Source organism: Rutidosis leptorrhynchoides, chromosome 8, assembly GCF_046630445.1.
Source record: "Rutidosis leptorrhynchoides isolate AG116_Rl617_1_P2 chromosome 8, CSIRO_AGI_Rlap_v1, whole genome shotgun sequence".
NCBI classification, from domain to species: domain Eukaryota; kingdom Viridiplantae; phylum Streptophyta; class Magnoliopsida; order Asterales; family Asteraceae; genus Rutidosis; species Rutidosis leptorrhynchoides.
The window spans coordinates 113,325,473-113,346,406 of NC_092340.1; the positions used below are offsets into that span (position 1 = coordinate 113,325,473).

General features: G+C 35.1%; 1 protein-coding gene across 1 annotated transcript; it reads right to left on the reverse strand.

Moving 5' to 3' along the window:
• Positions 1-18,432: 18,432 nt before the first annotated feature.
• LOC139863750 (uncharacterized) lies at positions 18,433-19,419 on the reverse strand. The gene is made up of 2 exons (XM_071852356.1): positions 19,226-19,419; positions 18,433-19,114 (listed from the first exon to the last, which is right to left on the reverse strand). Exons 1-2 carry the CDS (start codon positions 19,417-19,419, stop codon positions 18,433-18,435), a joined length of 876 nt encoding a protein of 291 aa, XP_071708457.1.
• Between the last annotated feature and the right edge of the window lie 1,515 nt (positions 19,420-20,934).

The following is a 20,934-nucleotide window of genomic DNA, read 5'->3' on the forward strand; positions in this document are numbered from 1 at the left end:
GGGGAGCCGAAAAATCTTGAAAAGGCACCCTGCGTATCAGCTGGAAATCCTCCTGTGCCTCAATGTAAAACAGGGTCTCGAGGTCCGGCTTATCTTGATGAGGAAGATCTACCGCGTCCCATAGAAACGAGTCAACATGACAATCCTTCGGGATATTTATCAGACTTCCAGCAGACTGTTCCCTTGGTTCTTGAAAGTGATCCATTGGTTCAAACCACTTCTCTTCCGGATTCTGAATCTCATGGTCTGGAGGAAGAGTCTTTAACTGAAAGAGATGTGCCACCTCATGGTATATCAATGATTTCAGGAGTCGGGGATAGCAATATCTCTGCGAGAACTAAACAGACGGGTAGTTCTACTACTCTGTCAGAGTCCCATGAGACCAAAGTCATGGAGGCGGATGCTTCGAAAGAAACTTCACCGGTGACAACTTCGGTTGTTACCCAACCTCCATCAGAAGGGGATATCATGAATCTGACTAGTAGTATGTATAGCCCTACATATAAGAATAATACCGCACAATCATCCTTACCTACCCGCACGGAAACTCAAACACTTCCACCAACTTCGCCTTCAACAGTTGCTGCTGATGCTGCTTTTGTTCATGGTTACACTGTTGTTTCACCAACTGGGTCACCTTCTCGAAGTTCAAATAGATATGGATTATAGTATCTCTCTGACTATGAGGTGGAGGAGCTCTATCTTGCTGAGTTTTCTAAACGAACTGATCTTGATGAAGTTCGCGAAACTATGATGATTTATCTTGAGCAAGCAAGGATAGTGTATCCTTTATCTCCATGCAAGTCACCTGGACCAATTCACATGCCTGATCATGATGATTTCAATTCCGACAATCTTCATGAGGGGGAGAATAGACAAGGTGGTAAGATCAACGTATGAAGCTGGTACATCTAGTCAAAAGAAGGATAAAGATGTTGTTGATATATCTGATTCCAGTGATGAAATTGAAGAAATTCAGTGTGAAAGTTTTCTAGATGAATCGGAAAGTCAGAGAGAGGGTGACTCAGGGATGTTAATGATTATGGATTCAGCTGATCAATTAGAGAAAAAGTTAACTCAAGAGGACAATCAAAACTTTGACAACATTGAAGATATTTTGAAGGGGTCATCGAGTGTCGCCAATGAATTTAATGATCATCAATTTGTTAATTTGACATCTCCAACTGACGAATTTGGAATACACTTCGAAAAGGAGATTTTCTCTAATGTCAAAGAAGATACCACGACTCCTCCCGATTTGAATTTTTCAAATTGCAGAGATTGTTCTTGAACGTGATGCTAATTACCAACTGAGTGAGGATGAAGAGAAAGATATTCTTCGTTCACCATTCATTGAACAACAAGCATATAGAATTTATGGTGATTCTGATCTCGTCCTTTCTGCATCAATGAGTGTTCTGGGTGCATGGAAATATCATAAGAAACCAGAATATCTCAAAACTTATCTGAGTGTTCGTAACAAATTCAAATTGAAGAATGAAGAGAAACTTCAAATTCAGCGGAGTTCAGAGATTAAAAGCATAAATAAGGTTTTGATGATTAATAAGGATGGAGTGAAGATGCCATTGTTTCAAGTTACAAGAATGGATGATGAGGATTATCAATTCTCAGAAGCGGATTTTGATAAACTGAAGATGGATGACATTATTTTCATTTACAACTATCTGATTAACTTGAATGAATCTGCAACAATTTATCATGCTACTGCAATGAAGGCAGTCTACAGATTTATTCTTGATTCGATGAGATGGATGTCAGTTCATGATTTTCAGTTGGGGTTGGAATCTGGAAACAAAAAGCTCAGAATCAAACCACCAAATCAAGTGATTGAAGAGCTAAGATACATGTCCTTACTTGAAGTGAGCGACTGTCCATATGGGTTTGCATTTGTCAATTCTCACTATACAAAGATCTTCATCAGAGTCTCAGATTTCAGAAGATACTCAGACGGAACGTTGATGTATGCTTTCAAGTACATGAGATGGAGATTGATCAATAACTGTTATTCAACTGAAGATATTGGGATTGTTAAATACATTCTCACAAGATTAAAAAGTTGTCTCAAAACAAGAGTGAACATACGAAGATATGAGAATCTCAAGGGTTTCAAATCCAAAGTTCACTTCAGAGGAACAAAGTTCCTTTAGATGTTTTAAATAGGATTATTTTGTAAAGTTCACATTTAACACTAAGGGGGAGATTGTTAGGACCCCGAAGTTGTATAGTGTTAATGTGAAATAAGCTTAAATGAAGGTTCCTTAGAAGAGGGCTATATAAGGAACCTAAGTAGTCCTAATTAGATAGCCATTGCATTGTAACCGAGTTCTAGAAGCTGTGGAATGTAATTTTACCGATTCTCTCTAATACCGAGTCTCATTCTTACATACCGAATCTCTCTTTATCTTATCATTTCTCTCAATCTCAACATGATCTGACCTATCATTACATCTGAAGAAAATATATATGTATATATATTTTCATAAAAATTGTAATTAAAAATTCTTTCGTACAAACTGTTAATGATGAAAATATTTTAATGGGTAGGTAATACTCGAGGAATATTTAGATTTCACATTAATCAGTTACACTGTACATTCTTCGAATTTGATTCAATGATCATTTACTATCCTATTTACAACCACCGATATACGTATCCGTTCACCAAAGAATAACTATTTTCATTCAAATTCAATTTCATATTTGGATTTTGACCTATCAGAATCCAACAAGTGGCATAATGAAGAAATAATGGACACAATAAAAATTGATTAGAAACAGACTAATTAACAATATGAAATTTTGTTAAGAAACCACGCTAACAAGATCCTAGCTAACTGTTCCTAGCTAACTGTTAATTCCGTATTACATTTTATTTTATCGCAACTTATTTATCTCAATTTAATTATCGCAATTTATTTATCGCAGTTTATTTATCACAATTTATATTCTCGCAATTTTATTTATCGTCATTTAATTTCTGTTATTTATTTTACGCACTTTAAATATCGGGACACGTATACAAGGTTTTGACATATCATATCGACCCATCTATATATATTATTTGGAATAACCATAGACACTCTATATGCAGTAATGCGGGAGTTAGCTATACAGGGTTGAGGTTGATTCTACAATAATATATATAGTTTGAGTTGTGATCGAGTCTGAGACGTATACGGGTCGCGATACGTATTAATTAATTAGAATATTATATATTAATCTATATATGAATTATCGGACTGTTAATTGTGGACTATCGATTGTGGACTAATAAAATTGGACAATCAAAATGAATTAAAATATTGATTAAAACATATGAAACTAAACATTTCTTCAAGTTTGCCACTTGATTTCATCTTAAACCCCATTTGTATCTTGACGATTACAATCTGCGTTCAAACCTTTCATTATTCTTGAAAACACCTCAATCGATAGGATGAATCAACCGCACTTTATCTACGGAAGGAAAGATTTATGCATATAGTTATACACCTGAGAAACTCTCAGCAACTGAGTAAAAGTTTAACACGTAGCCGCGTTAGATCCTTTGGCATTTATTAGCAAAAATAATTTTGCGATCCCTTTTCAAAGTAGCCAATTTTGTCACAGCTCCAGCAAGTCAACTTCGACTTTTCATTCGAAGTAACCTTACTATAATCCTGATATATATACGATTACCCTTTTGATACCGGTGAATTCTTTTATATTCCACCATATTACCAGCAGACGTACCAGCAACCTCGTTGCTTCTTGGCTTAAATCTCTCTGACAAATCATTATATTTATTCATTAAAACCCTATCATATACTCATCCGCATCTTGTAACGAGAACTGACATACCAATTACCGGGAATCAGCAATCAGTACTTTGAAAACTCACATCATATCTACATCAACAATTATATGTATGACATTTATCTCTTAGAATTATGATCTCTCATTCTGAAATTCTGAAAAGCACTCAGTCACAAATCAATACTATGAATGTTGAAAAAGTTGAATGAAGCAGCAGAAACCATAGACAACCATAAACGACCTTAATCATCGGAAGTTTGATGATAAAGAATAGTATGTTGGAAAAGCTCAGAAAAGTTGGAACTGAAAAACGGATTGAGCTAACCACGAAGGAGACCAAGGACAAATACAAGGACAAAACCCTATATTCAAAGAATCCAGGTAATTCTGAATCCGATGAAATCTTTAGAGAATATCTTGCTCCGAAGTCATGTTAAAATCTTGCGGAAAATCTTTCTCCATCAACCATCGAACTTAGAAATTCCAAAATATCATCATCAATAACTTCGATATTTCTGAGGATATTTTCAAAAATATTCTCGTCCGAAATTATTAACCTCTTCGTGCTTCCTGTGTATCATTATATTGGAAACATTCAAGAGAAAATTTAGTACCGAAAAGCAGATTATGATAAACTATGAAGAAAGCCGTGAACAAATCACAAAGAATAAGTTTGACTTCAAAGAATCTAAATAATTCAATGTCTGCTGAAGTCTTTAGCGAATATCTTGCTCGTTACTCTAAACCTTTGCAGACAATAGTCTCCATCATTCTCTGATCTTAGATATTCAAAGATATTATCGTATCTTTCATTATAAATATCCTCCATATTTCTGAAGATATTTTTATAATTATTCTTATCTGAAATCATCAATCTCTTCGTGCTATCAGTGTTACATCATATAGAAACAGTTAGTTTCTATATTCTGTAAACTTTCGAGTCTAAAATATGAAGTAGTGTTGGGAACTGATGCACGAGTTAGTATAATATAATGACACTTGATCAACGTGATTATATTACAGTAAGTCATGCTGAGTTTCTAATGAAACGTGATGATGGTTCACAGTAGATCATACCGTCATCATGTGTCATGTTACATAACTCTTTCATTCTACTTAACTTCTGAACATATCAAGAAAATGTATTCTTGATGGATCTATCTTCCGTGATGTTGATAAACTTGAAAATCAAATCGTGCTATCACGTTCTTTCCTGCTTAGAACATTATAATCATTCAAAACTCTATATCTACGAATTCTGGACCATTATTCGTTTGATTTAAAGTCAAGAAGAGAAAACAAAAGAATGAATCTCCGAAATAGAAATGGGGGGTATAAATCACAGCAAATAAGAGAGCGCATAACTGTGGATGACAATAATTATAGGAGACAGAAACAGGGACATTGAAATATAAGGGAAGATATAAAACCCAATAAAAATACAGAAGTTACAAACCGTGGATATTAATACAAATAGCAATATAAAGACACGGTATAATTAAGAATAGTATTCCCCCAAGGCAATAGTAGAAGTAAACAGATTTTCTGGTAGAAGATTGAAAAGAAGGATGACAGATACATCGATAGGAAAATATCAAGAATCAGAACTGGATGGAGCATTTCCACAATATTTTAGAAGTAGGAATAGAGGAAGAAAGTATAGGAATAGTGAAAGTAATGGAACGGAAGAAGTTCATTTATAGTGAAAATACCAGACAAAGAAATCAAGGCAGATTTCCGCATTAATTATAGAGATCTTAATTTCCTTACTCGCCGAAGAATCAAATCTTTTAGATTTTGAAGATTTTCTTCAAATTCCTTGAATTCCGGAATTCAAGCAAAACAACGTCAAAAGCTAAGACGAATCTCTATCTCTTCATTTCATTCTTTCGTGATAACTTCACTCATACACTTCGAATAATCGAATTATTTTATCCAGGTTACACCCTGTGATAAAATTCTATTTATCAACTCATATTTTCCATGAAAACATTTTTATTGTTAGCCATGATAACCTCACTCAAATTTCGGGACGAAATTTCTTTAACGGGTAGGTACTGTAGTGACCCGGAAATTTCCAACCAAATTTAAACTTTAATCTTTATATGTTTCTGACACGATAAGCAAAGTCTGTAATGTTGAGTCTCGAAAGTTTTGAAATCTATATTCATGTAATCAATTACCCCTTGACTATTCCCGATGATTCACGAACCTATAAACGTAAATAGAAATGTACATATAAATTAACCATACATATAAATAATCATATATTATAAAATAAATATAATTATCATTGTGAATATCATAATCAGTAATTAAATATTTTCTTTTATTTTGTCATATTGATAAGTATTAGTATTATTATTGAACATCATGATTATAAATAATAATTATTATTATTATTATAAATTATTATTATCATTATCACTTTTATTATTAGAAAATAATTCAATTCATTATTATCATTAATAATATTAATAATATCATTTTTTTATTAATATTATTATGAACATTAATAGAATTTTAATTTTTACAATTATCAATTATTATTATTAAGTATTATTACTAATATTAAGTAATATATTTTACATATACAAACGTTATATAGATACTGATATGCACACTTAAACATAGATACAGAACTATAAAGATATACATATATATATATATATATATATATATATATATATATATATACATATATATATATATATATATATATATATATATATATATATATATATATATATATATATATATATATATATATATATACTTATACAACTATATTTATAAGGTTAATTATATGTATACATGAAACTAGTATTCTGTTATCAATCATTTCAATTGCTGTAGGTGATTGATTCTTTGTGTAATTGGTAGTACAAGTCTTTGATTAATTATAAGAGTAATTCCAAAAGCCGTTAGCCATCTAATCTATCTATCCCATCTATTCTATCTCCCTATCTCTTATGCTATACTATGAATGTAAACATTCATAGGAGAAAACTCATCTCCAACTCACGAGACCATATGTATAACTTGTATCTTTTTAATTCTTTCAAATCACCACCTTTTCCTCTTGAAACCGGAACACAATCACCATTAACCGATAGGTGTTATCAACCGCCACCTACGGTCTCTTGTTGCTAGGAATCGGTTCACCTTTAAACCAGACCAACCCCATCAAAGATTGTTTCATGTTTATTATAATCGGTCGTGGAACACCCATACCATCGACTATCACCATCATCTCTTTCATTTATGAGCCACCTTCACGTTTTATTGTTTTCTTTTCTTCCTTCTCTTAAACAACCATCATTATCTTGTCGAACACCATCATCAATCTCACTCAATCTTCTTATGTTTCATGTTTACCAACGAAGAACACACATACCATTACACATTCATATTTTACTTCTGTTTCTATACAATTTATAACCGAAACCACGAAAAGCTGTTAAATGTTTTACTGTTCTGTTCAAACCATAACTTCACCATAAAAATGGTTAGTATGCGATATTTCATTACCCATCGCAGTCTGGTCAGCCATCACCATAAACCATCATATACTTGCTACTAATACGTCTATTACTATTTAAATCAAACATCATAAACAAATCTGTGACTTACTACTATTGCCATCCATTTATTTCGATGCAAACAGCAACTTTTACTGCTATTACGCTGCCTCCTGTTCCTGTTTCTATCCGGGTTTAAAACATGAGAACCCAACAAAAATCGTTGGACACCTCTATTACTGTTCCGGTACCTCTGTGAATAAACAATGAAGAAAATGTTTTGTTGTGGACAGCTAAATGAAAGATAATGATAAAAATAAATAGACAATGGATGCTGCACAAATTTTTCTCTCTGTTCTAATCCTAATCCACACAACCGACACGTCCTTTTCCTTTGTTTTTTCTTTCTTTTCGGTTTTCAATTTCAGCCGACAGATTAAATTTACTTGTTACCCTTTTCTTTTATTTTGGGCAGGTTAGGATTTTGGATTGAGGAAGGGGGCCGGATGTTTGTATATTGGGCCGTAGGCCAACTCTTGTTGGGCTGAGATGGAACAAGGACACATGATGATTCGAGTGAATAAAAGAAGAAAATAGAAACATGAAAACGGGTTAATAAGAATTAGTTGGGTATTAATAATAGAAATGAGCTAGCAGATGAACGGTTTCGTGTTGTGTCTCTTTAGCAAGGGGTCTCGGGTTCGATTCCTGTTATAGGCATTTTTTTTGGAATAACACTTAAAGGTAGTCTTTACTTATTATATTTATCATTATGTTTATTATTATTATTACTATTATTATTATTATTATTATTATTATTATTATTATTATTATTATTATTATTATTATTATTATTATTATTATATTATTATTATTATAATGATTATAATTGTTATTATTATGATTATTATTGTTGTTGTAAGTATTATAAATGTTATTAGTATAGTAATTATTATTATTAGTATTAATATCACAATCATAATTATAGAGTATTATCAATATATACAATTGAGCAAAAAAGTTACTATTCCTAAATAGTAACTTTTTTGTCCTTTTGTGGTTTTTTTTTTCCATTCCAAACTATTTTCGTCTTTTTTCCAACATCATCTAACCACCATACTTCCGGCAACCCAGCTTTTAGAACCTACTCACACAGCTTTTAGACCTGAAAAACCTCATAAACTCACCCCAAACTTTGAACGCAAATACTTTCATTTTTCTAGCAAAATAAAAAGACACCACCTATACAAATTAACTCGCAGCATATTTTCAAACGTACAATTTTTATCAGCAATCGGTCTGCAGGGCACTGCCACACGCCACACACATAGGTCATCGGAAATTTCTCCCGCCACTTTTTCTGAGTTTTTCCATGTAGTATAGATGTGTTCTTCAGTGGGAACAAAAGATATCGGCGACGGAAAAAGGAAAGAAAGAAGAAAAGTCCAGACGTTCGGAGAATACCAGAAGCCGGAATGACGCCGACAAAAAATCAGGTTTTAAGCGAGACACATGAGAGAAGGCAGAGTCAACAAAAATGTAGAGACTCATAGAGCAAATATTCAGAAGATATTGTATATGGTTACCTGAGAAGAAGACCGGAGACCAGAGAAACAAATGGAAAAGGCAAAATGAGATGAGTAGATTTTCAAGTAAGAGCGAATAGAGAAGGGAGCACGTGATGACTTTTTTTAATACTAGATACATAGATATAGCTCTTGCTCCGATTAAAGACTTGGAGTCATTAATAAAATATTCCTTTAATGTGTAACACAAATTTACATCAAAATTGGGCCATTCTTTTCTAACTTAAATTTTCAAACCTTATTAAATCATTCTTCTAATTTATACGGAGTAATTTTTATTACGTGTATAAAAATTTATTTACGTGTTATATAGTAATTATTTATAACAATTAATTTGATACATCTCAAAAAAAAAAAAAGAAATTATACAATATAATTTGGATAGTTCGGGATAATTAATTTGTTACAACTCATATAGTAATATATGACACTATGTTTCTTTGCAATTGTATTAGATGTTTAATATGTTAAAATGAATTATTGTATTATAGGTTACGTTAACTGCTTTGCTAATTGGATGCTACAAAAAAGTTTTACGTAAACGGGGGGTGGCCGCCGCAACGCGCGGCTGACCACCCTGCTTGTTACAACCGTTATTATTATTATTATTATTATTATTAATCGTATAAGTATTATTATTGTTACTACTACTATTATTATGATTAAAATTAAGATTATTGTTATTATTGATATATTATCAATAATATTATTATTATCTTTAGCAAAATCAGTAAAAGTATTATTGTCAAAAAATTTAGAATTATCATTATTATTAGAGTAAGTGTTATTATTAACAATATCATTATTTTAAAAGTTTTACTTTTACTAAAACTATCTTTTTAGAAAAATTACTATCATTACTATCATTAATACAATTATTAGTAAAATCACGATTTTATTTGTAGTATTATGATTGTTATCATTACTATTATTAATAACATTATAAGTATCATTAAAAATTATTATGTTCATTTTTATTATTAGTATTATCATTATTTTGGTATTATCATTAATTCAACAAGTAAATGATATTATATAAAAAGGTATTTAATACACGTAACTTAACTATATTAATACTATTGTACAAAAATGAAAATATATAATTAAATAATGAAATTTATACATTAATAAATATAACAAATTACATCATTAATAACAATATATATAGATTTATTCGATTATGAGTATATATTTTAATATATATACAAATAATATAGGTTCGTGAATCCGAGGTCAACCCCATACTTGTTCAATGTCGTTCTATGTATTTTTACTACAAAATACAATACGGTGAGTTTCATTTGCTCCCTTTTTAAATGCTTTTGCAATATATATTTTTGGGCTGAGAATACATGCGCAATTTTTATAAATGTTTTACGAAATAGACACAAGTAATTGAAACTACATTATATGGGTGAATGATCGAAGCCGAATATGCCCCTTTTACTTGGTAACCTAAGAATTAGTAAACCGATATACTAATTGACGTGAATCCTAAAGATAGATCTATCGAGCCCAACAAGCCCCATCTAAAGTACCAGATGCTTTAGTACTTCGAAATTTATATCATGTCCGAAGGAGGATCCTGGAATGATGGGGATATTCTTATATGCATATTGTGAATGTCGGTTACCAGGTGTTCAATCCATATGAATGATATTTTTGTCACTATGCATGGGACGTATGTTTATGAGAAATGGAAATATGAAATCTTGTGGTCTATTAAAATTTATGAAATGATTATTTATGTTAAACTAATGAACTCACCAACCTTTTGGTTGACACTTTAAAGCATGTTCATTCTCAGGTACGAAAGAAATCTTCCGTTGTGCATTTGCTCATTTTAAAGATATTACTTGGAGTCTTTCATAGCATATTTCGAAGAACGTTGCATTCGAGTTATTGAGTTCATCAAAGATTATTATTAAATCAATTTATAGTTGGATAGTGGATATTATGAAATGGTATGCATGCCTGTCAATTTTCAATGTAAAGAAAGATTGTCTTTTAAAAACGAATGCACTGTTTGTAAAATGTATCATATAGAGGTCAAATACCTCGCAATGTAATCAACTATTGTGAATTGTTTATAATGTATATGAACGGGTCCTTTCACACACGACCATCAGTCACTGGATTAATCCAGGATGACAATAATACACCATGTGCAAAACAAATCAGCAACACTCGACACAGGGTTTCTCCTCCAAACCCTACAACACAACCACGTAAAACAGCTTTCTAGTACTAGCATGGAAACTATTCGTATACTAGAATCCCATCAACAGCGGACTATCATCACAACAAATTCACAATCCGCTACACTACCCACGAAAATATCCACCAACGCCGGGTGAATCCTCTTGCCTCGTCCGTCCGTTAAGGATGGCCTCGACATTTCAATGCAACTATCGGGTTGCATCACTAGAAAATACACTCCCGCAAATAACCCACATCTGCACGTCTCTATGTGTGACAATTGGAACCGACACTCTACGCCTCACAATCGTCCCTAAAGTGGAATAATCCACTGACAATCTCCACGATCACGTTTCCCGATAGGGAAAATACAGTATCCTTCGCGATAATGAACTCGTACCGATCCAATAATACTATTCGAGTCTCACAAAAACCAAGATTCCCGCTACGAGAGCACCCGCAATGACAACTTCATTTTCTCACTTTGAGATCTCAAGCCTCACATTTGGTCTCATACCACACTGGGATGTTACACGACCACCTTACTTAAGAAGTCTTACTCTACACTTGATCTAACGCCACCGGAGCTTCCTCGAGCGGTAGTAAAAACTCCCCCACTTAGGATTCAGCTCCACATTCTCACTGCCAAGATGACAACATCCCACGGAATTACCATTCCACAACACACGTGATCAATCTCATCATTGATCGTAAACACCAAATCACTGAAAATTCACTTTAGGCTCTCAGATCCGTCATACACAATCACTAGAGATGTCGTACACTCGAACACATCGCACTTTCATACCACAGGTCACAACTAACAGTCCTTCATCATTCGCAAAGCGAACTCCACCAAAGTCCCACATACGCCTCTATGACTAGGCATATGTCACTCCTTTTAATCAGTCGTGCATCTCAATCAAGATCACCCGACCTTCTACGCAACGAACCTTTATCAACAATTGCTCACTCTCATGGAGAAGAGTGACCAATCCGACACCATAACTGCATCGACCGCAATTACATCACTTCATCATAACCTTCGGCCTAACCAACCATTAAGTCCATCATCGGCTCACCGGTCATCTTTACCCACCTATCACTTAAGAGCAACAAGATTCGCTCATCCGTCACTTCATAAGAAGTATTTACCACAATGCTCTTAAACTTTGAATTTCACAACCGTCAAATTACTATCACCCGTCGATCACTATTATAATCTTCGATGCTTCCTAGGGTATCTCACGGGCACCCTAAGCACAAAGTGATCACACCATCACCGGAGTTGAACATTACACTAGCAGGTATAAGAAGGCACTTGATGCAGTGTCATGCAGACCCCCACCACAACCCACCGGATTTTAGAAACTCGATCCTTAGGTTCCATACACCCGATGTCACTCATCTCTCCACAATAATGACCCGAAGTCATACCTACCCGACAAACCTTACGGTTTATTGTCTTATCGAAAGTTCCTAGAGATCACACGCTACCCTCAATTTCCACAAGGCCAAATAATATAGCCTCACGAAACCTTTCATATAACACTAAAGAGATGCTTGGAAATACCAAGTTTTGCACCCTTCCGCACATCGATACAACCACATCAACAAGGGGTATTCCGTTAGGAATGTTACCCTATAATCCAAAACACGCTAACACACTACACAATCATCTTTACACGGGTCCCACTCCCATGAGTTTAATGACCTGAAGACTCCTCTATTTGCCATTTCCAAGGCGACTCACAACTAGAATCCTTACACGATTCCCTAACCACACACTCTACCGAGTGCAACCCCAAACTACAATCATTAGACTTGTCGCGTTCCATTACGGAATTCAAGTCCTCGACGCACACACACTCACACATTAATCGATTATCCTAGTTACGATGGGTAACTACAACCAATGACAATCTCAACAGTGCACCCATTACTTAGGGTACGTGCTGAACTCGTGAGTTTGCTCACTCACCTTAACTATCCGAAACCACCGTAACACTTACCGACTCACAAAGAACCCAGTGTGACAATAAGCACATCACCCAAGACAACTTTATCCTAGGAACCAATAAAAGATTCCTAATTCGTCCCGAATCTACCCCAACCATGCCACGTTTTCTCCGTTCGGTACTTGTCATGTCATGCTTGGTGTCAAGATACACTTTCATAATAATGGTGATCAGTCACTATTACAATTGCGTACCTTACCATTTCCACATGGTCACGCAAAGTACTTTACCCGGACTATCGCAACATTCACACAAAACAACACGCGATAGCTCCTAGTACCCGAATGACCAAAGTCCTTATCGTGAACTTGATCACTCTAACCGCCAAACATCCGAATCTCTCCAATAGATTCGTCTCTAGGACACCGTACCAATAGATACCTGTATATGCACCTATATACAATATAACAATAAATATGCACATGTACACTGTAACAACAAGACAACCTACAACCTAGGTGACCATCACTAAAACAACGTCAAAGTTCGCCTACTTATATTAGGCACTAGCTATCTATAGCACTAATTTGCACACGAAATAAGGCCCCACGTAATCACACTTTGGACAAACACGAGTCCTAGTTAGTCACCTACTCTAAGGCACTAACAAATCTCAATCCGTCCCGTATTTCTACAAGTCCCGCAAATTACGCACAACCGTCAATAAGTCTAAGACTAGGCACCTATTCCAAGGTTACCTAATTCTCTTAGACTATGCTCTGATACCACTTGTAACGACCCCAAAATCATTTAACCAAAATCGAAATTTTTTTAACACAAAGCATTTCAGCCTGCACTTAGGCGCGGCACGCCACTCCCCAGCAGCGGCACGACTCATGCTGGGAGCTGAAGATCAGCAGCCTTGAAAATGACTATCGCTAAATTGCACTATTTCCAACGACGCGCCCCCAAGAGCCGCAGCGTGGCTCTACCCTGAATCTGATTCTGACCTCCATTAATACATAAGACCTCCAATTTTCAAACTTTAAACATTAGGAGTTTTATTAATTACACAATGCCATATCGACACATTAAACGTTTTATCGCAACCCTTGGTACACGAATGACCCGTTATACAAACTAGCATCATCATTAGCACATAATCTCAATAATATAAATGCTAAATATTAAGTAACTCACAAACCATTTATGTTCACAATATCCGTTAGTATTCAATACTAGCCCCGCGAATGGTATCGTCAACATCGAACTTAAATCTCATTCGCCCTAATTAATGTGGTATCGTCAACATCGAACTTAAAACCCACATATGAGGTATCGTCAACATCGAATTTTAACCCCTCATCACACATCACTACAATAATAGTATGGCATCGTCAACATCGAACTTTAAATCCATACATGAGGTATCATCAACACCGAACTTTAAACCCTCGTCAACAAACAATAACACACCCAAGGATATGGTATCGTCACATTGAACTTTAAACCCATATCCTACAAGTAAATAAACCGTATACATACATATATAATTATTTCACTCACCTTGGAATGCCCGCACAAATCATGTATGACATGATCTCCGTCCTCAAATCCGAGCAAGTAACCACCTATATCACACATAGGTACAATATACACATAAATAGCCATTCTCTAAAAGAGAACCCGACATAAACATCCCTTAACTGAGGAATTACACCTTGCTCGCCAAAACCCGCCCATTTAACACCTAATGGACACAAACCAATTACCACTTCGGGTGATAATTCATACCCACTCTACAAAGTACAATTTAACCCAATTTATACTTTACACCAATTAGACCAACCTAGGTCTTAACACTAAATTACTACTTAGGTAGTAATCATTTCAAACGTCATTTACACCAAAACTCCAACACGTGCAATATTGACCCATATTGCTTTTGACCACGTTTGACTTATGAAAAAATATCATTTTAACCCAAAATTACTTCTCACGAGTAATTACATCCAAAAACATCATTTAATGCTTAACACAAATGTTTAAACATCCTTTTGACCAAAACTAGTGTCATTATCAAATTCGACCCAATCATCTTACCCGTTTTGACATAAGTCCCAAAACGTCCAAAATCACTAACGACTAGTGATTATATTTCTAAAACACCAATTAACACCTAAATCAAGTATTTACATACTTGATTCACCAAAACTTGACTCAAAAATTATTTTGACACCAAATCAAAGTCAACACCCAATTTGACTAGCAAACTTGTTCCTAAGAACATCAAAATCACTAACAACCTTTCAATCTAGTGGTTTAACACCCAAACCATGACAAATACTTCCAAATTCATCATCAAACCATAAACCCACAGTAATCGGGTTTACTTGCACAATACATACAACAAAACCCCCAATTTCATGAGAAATGGGGTTTATAACCCTAACTAGCTCAAACCCTAAACATGAACAAGAATCTTAAACAATTAAATTCGGAGTTAGAACTTACCAACACTACCAAAATGTAGCTATGAATGAGGTGAATAACTTTAACTCTTGAGACCCGACCCGAATCACTCTTCTTCTTCTCCAAACTAAGCTTTCTCTCTGTAAACCTTGTTTCTCTCTCTCTTGGGTTGGAGTGTAAGTGAGAATGGAAGGATGAAATGAAATGAGGATAAGATAAGGTTTTCTCCAGATTTGTAGCCTCAAAACCGGCCCCAAGACAAAATACCCAAAATGCCCCTTTCTACTTTTTAATTAAAAACGAGGGACATCCACCAGGTAGGAGCCGCGGTGCGGCCCTATAGAGGCGCGGCGCGCCTCTTATTGTAAAACTGAGACAACAATTTTTTCAGGTACTGAAATTGTCTAAGTCTGATTCTCATGCAAAATCTGAAAAAGCATAAGTGTTAGGCTCACTTTCAGTGGCACTTTCTGATACACACATTTACTGACACTTTCAGGGACATTTTTTGATGCACAAAATTCAGGATCTTACATTAGTTTTGATACATGAAACACATCATGTATTCCTGCGAGTTGTTGAGGTAGTTATAGTCGATAAGCTATGGGTCTAACACGTTCGATGATCTTATATGACCCTACATATCTCAGGCTTAGTTTTCCTCATTTGCCAAACATTTCACACCTTTCCAAGGAGACACCTTTAGCATGACCATGTCACCTACTTCATTCCAACAGATCAGTGATCTACACTTTCTCCTAAAAAGTGCTTCGAATGGTGCAACGTTGATGCTCGAGTGATAACTGTTGCTGTAAGAGAATTCAGCTAGTGGTAATAATCGATCTCATCCTTTACCAAAATCAATCAAACATTCCCGCAACATGTCTTCCAATGTTTGTATCATTTTTTCACTTTGTCCATCTGTTTGCAGATGATATGCGGTACTCATATCTAGTTGCGTTGCCAAAGCTTCTTTCAAAGATTTCAAAAATCTTGATGTAAATCAGATATCATAATCAGATATATTTAAGATAGGCACTCCATACCTTGACACTACTTCGTTTAAGTATACATGCGCAAGTTTCTCCATATTTTTGGTTTCTCTAATTAGTAAGGAATGAGCAGACTTGGTTAGGAGATCAACTATCACCTCAATGGTATCATAACCGTTCACAGTCTTTGGTAAATTCGTAATGAAATCCATGGTAATACGTTCCCACTTTCACTTGGGAATCTCCGGTTGTTGCAATAATCCTGATGGTCTTTGATGCTCGGATTTGACTTTAGAAGAAGTCAAACATGCTCAAACATAAGTAGCAATATCCGCCTTCATCCCAGGCCATCAATATAACATTTTCAAGTCATGATACATCTTGTTGGCACCTAGGTGAATGGAAAATATTGTCATATGTGGTTCATCAAGCACCAGCTTTCTTAATCCTCCAACTTTTGATACCCAAATTCGACTGGTAAAATATTGGGTTCCATCGCCTTTAACTTCGAATTGCTTATCCAATCCCTTGATAGATTCATCTCTCACATTCTCTTCTTTTAGTGCTTCGAGTTGTGCATCTCGCATTCATGAAGTGAGGTTCGTATGAACTACCATGTTTAGTGCTCATACTCGTAGTGGTTTAACCATTTCTTTTCAACTTACGGCTTCGGCAACTACATTCGCATTTCCGGGGTGATAACGGATTTCAAAGTCATAATCATTTAATAGCTCAACCCAATGTCGTTGCCTCATGCTGAGTTTCTTTTGGTTCAAGATATGGTGTAGGCTCTTGTGATCAGTGTATATCGTTCATTTCGTTACATACAAGTAGTGTCTCCACATTTTAAGTGCAAAGACAACAGATCTAAGTCCTTAAGTGTGTAGTTTTGCTCATAAATCTTCAATTGGCGTGATGCATATGCAATGACGTTTTGTCGTTGCATCAAAACACAACCAAATCCTTCGCTTGAGGCATCACAATACATGATGAAGTCATCATTCCCTTCAAGCAATGATAGAATAGGTGTGGAGGTTAACTTTTTCTTCAACGATTGAAAAGCAGTTTCTTGCTCATTGGACCACACGTGCTTCTTGCCTTTGTGAGTTAGTGTAGTCAATGGTCGAGCAATTCTTTAGAAGTCTTCAATAAATACTTGTGTCAGTGTTTTTTGCACTTCCCAATTCTTAACAGCAATATCTTCATCGGCTCCACTTGAATTCCTTGATTATGAACAAAGTGATCAAGAAATTTCACTTTCGATAGCCAAAACTCACACTTAGAGAATTTAGAATACAATTTCTCTTTCTCCATTAAATTCAGTAGCAACCTGAAATGTTGTCCATGCTCTTCTCTATTCTTCGAGTACAATAGGATGTCATCTATGAATACGATAACAAACGTGTTTAGGTAGGGTTTACATACTCTATTCATGAGATCCATGAACACGGCAGGTGCATTTCTTAAACCGAATGGCATCACTAGAAACTCGTAATGACCATAACAATTTCTAAACGCGATCTTTGAAATATCTTCTTTCTTTACCCTCAATTAATGATATCCAGACCTTAAGTCAATCTTTCAATACACAGAAGATCCTTGAAGTTGGTCGATCAATATGTCATCAATTCTTAGTAACGGGTATCTATTCTTGATTGTCAACTTGTTCAACTCTCTATAGTCAATACACATGCATAGAGATCCATCCTTCTTCTTCACAAAAAAAAATTAGAGCTCCCCACAGTGATGAGTTTGGTCGAATAAACCCTCTATCCAATAATTCTTGCAGTTGATTTGACAACTCCTTCAGTTCAGATGGTGTTAATCCATAAGGTGATTTATCAACAAGTGCAGCTCCATGTATTAAGTTGATTTTGAATTCCACAGATCAATGAGGTGGAAGACCATGAAGTTCTTCGGGAAAAATATTTGGGAAATCTTTAACAATCGGTACATCGGCAATTCGTTTCTCTCTGGGTTCAATCTTTTTCACATTGGCTAGGATATCATGATATCCTTTCTTCAAGTACTTTCGTGCCTTCATGCATGAAATCAGGTTCAACTTTGTGTCAGTTCTGTCTCCATAAACCATCATCGTTTCCCCATTATCTAAGGGTATTCGAATGGCTTTCTCGGCATACACGAGTTCTGATTTATTATTAGACAACCAGTACATCCCAACGACTACGTCAAAGCTTCCTAGTTCTATAGGCATAAGGTCCACAAAAATGGTTTTCCTTCTAAGTGCAACGTACAATATTTTATAGATCTTATCAGTTTTCATAAGGTTACCGTTTACTAGTTTTATACAATACTTAGTAGCTAAGGGTTTATGGGTCTTGTCAATCATGCAACTAAATTCTATAGACACAAAGCTTCTATTGGCACCAAAGTCAAATAGTACAGAAACAATATGATTATTGTGGAGAAACGTACCGGTGACTAATTCAGGGTCCTCACGAGCTTCATGAGCATTACTGTTGAAAGCTCTTCCTTGTGCTTTCTCATTAGTCTTCTTATTAGGACAATTGTTCCTAAAATTCCCCTTTTGTCCACATTCATAACAAACCCTGGACGTAGCAGCAACATGATTCTTTGTCCAACAGTTCTTTGTCTAGTGCCTCACCTTCTCGCACTTATCACACAGTACCGTACAATTTCCCGCATGATAACGCTCACACTTTTGACAATAAAGAAGCTTTCCCTTATAGCCTTTAGTAGATTCACCAGCAGAACCTTTAGTAACATCTTGCCTTTTGTATGGATGTTGATTTGAGTTTCCATCCCACTTTCTCTTCCCATCAGTGGTCTTTGCTTTAACAGTAGTACTCTTCTTCTCACGTTGAGTGATTTGATCCATGAGATTTCTTGCCATACGAATAGCCTCATGTATGGTCCTTGGGTTTGAAGAAGTGACATTTCCTTGAATGTCATCATATAATCCATAGATGTAGCGCTAAATCCTCTTCTACTTGGGAGTAACCATGGTAGGACACATGAGAGAAAGTTCTAGGAATTGGGTGTTGTAGCTTGTGATATCGGTACCCACCATTTTCAGATTCCAGAATTTAGTTTCCATCTTTTGGATTTCATTACGAGGACAGTATTCCTTGGTCATAAGACCTTTGAGTTCTTCTCATGAAGTGGCATATGCATCATCTATGTCTCGAGCTTGTCAAAATGTATTCCACCAAGTTAGAGCTCCTTCTAGCAGAGTACAAGTAGCATATTGTCACTTGATCAGCTACCACACAATTACTCATGCGAAAGACAGACTCCATCTTTTCAAACCAACGAGTGAGGCAAATGGGTCCTTTAGTCCTTTTGAAATTTAGTGGCTTTCACGCCATGAACTCCTTATATGTACAGTTGTTCCTGATACCCGAACCTCCAGGAGCAGCAACTAATGCCGCAGTGACTTGTTCACTAATCATCCTATTTAACTCAGCAACAGTGTAGGTAAGTGGTCTTTCGGACATTGTTCTTCAAAACAAATGGTTTAAAGGAAGTTAATATCATGGTATAAATAGTGATTGCAATATGACATAGTACTTAATCAACATAACTATTGAAAAAAATTAATGTAATAAGTTTCCGCCTATACTACAGAAAAGACATTTTAATATAAGAATATTAGTCGAAAATAATAGTAAATCATTGTCGTTTTTACACTCTAAATTAATGAAAAAAACCATTAATTAATAAACAAATCATAAGTTGACGTAAAGTTTTTAAAATGTAGAATTTTCTTCGTACTTCAATCTTCATCGGTCCAAACTTAAAAGTCAAAATAATGTTACACATTGATCTACAGGATTTAGTGTTTTAACAACTTGACCAATTTCCATAAAGATGATCAAAAATAAAAATATAAAATACTAAATGATGCGGGTGCGGTTAATTCGGTACCCGTACCTATTATTTTCATAACCGACCCACAAATTTCAGTTAATTCAAAAGTGTTAACCAAGTTATCCATTCAGTTTGGTTAATTCGATGTGGCTTTATTGGTTAATATGGTTACAGTTCGGTAAATGCGATTTTATGCGCACCCCTAGTATTATGCATTCAAGAGATAAATCAAGTTCATCATTAGAATATTATAACTAGAATGCATTGCCCGTGTGTAAGACTCGTTTATTTGTTGTATACATAAGTGTAGTTAATGTACTTGAAGTGGAGTTTTGGTTGTACATATTAAAACGAATGCAGAAAAATTGGTCTGGGCGTTTGGCGAGCCGCGCCATTGTTCTGTGATAGATTCCTTTTTAATTAGATATTTTGAGGGCTTTTTGGTAATTACACATGGGAGCCCGAATTAAAGGCTCTAGATCAGTTTTAGAGCCTCATTAACTCCATTTTCATCTACTTCACCTCTTCCAAATTAATT

Bases quoted from the DNA above. Each gene is read 5' to 3' on its own strand.
- LOC139863750 (XM_071852356.1), bottom strand. From the start codon at position 19,419: ATGGCAAGAAATCTCATGGATCAAATCACTCAACGTGAGAAGAAGAGT. The intron at 19,115-19,225 runs GTGTGAGCGTTA...TGCTACGTCCAG, and splicing joins AAGCTTCTTTATTGTCAAAA to GGTTTGTTATGAATGTGGAC.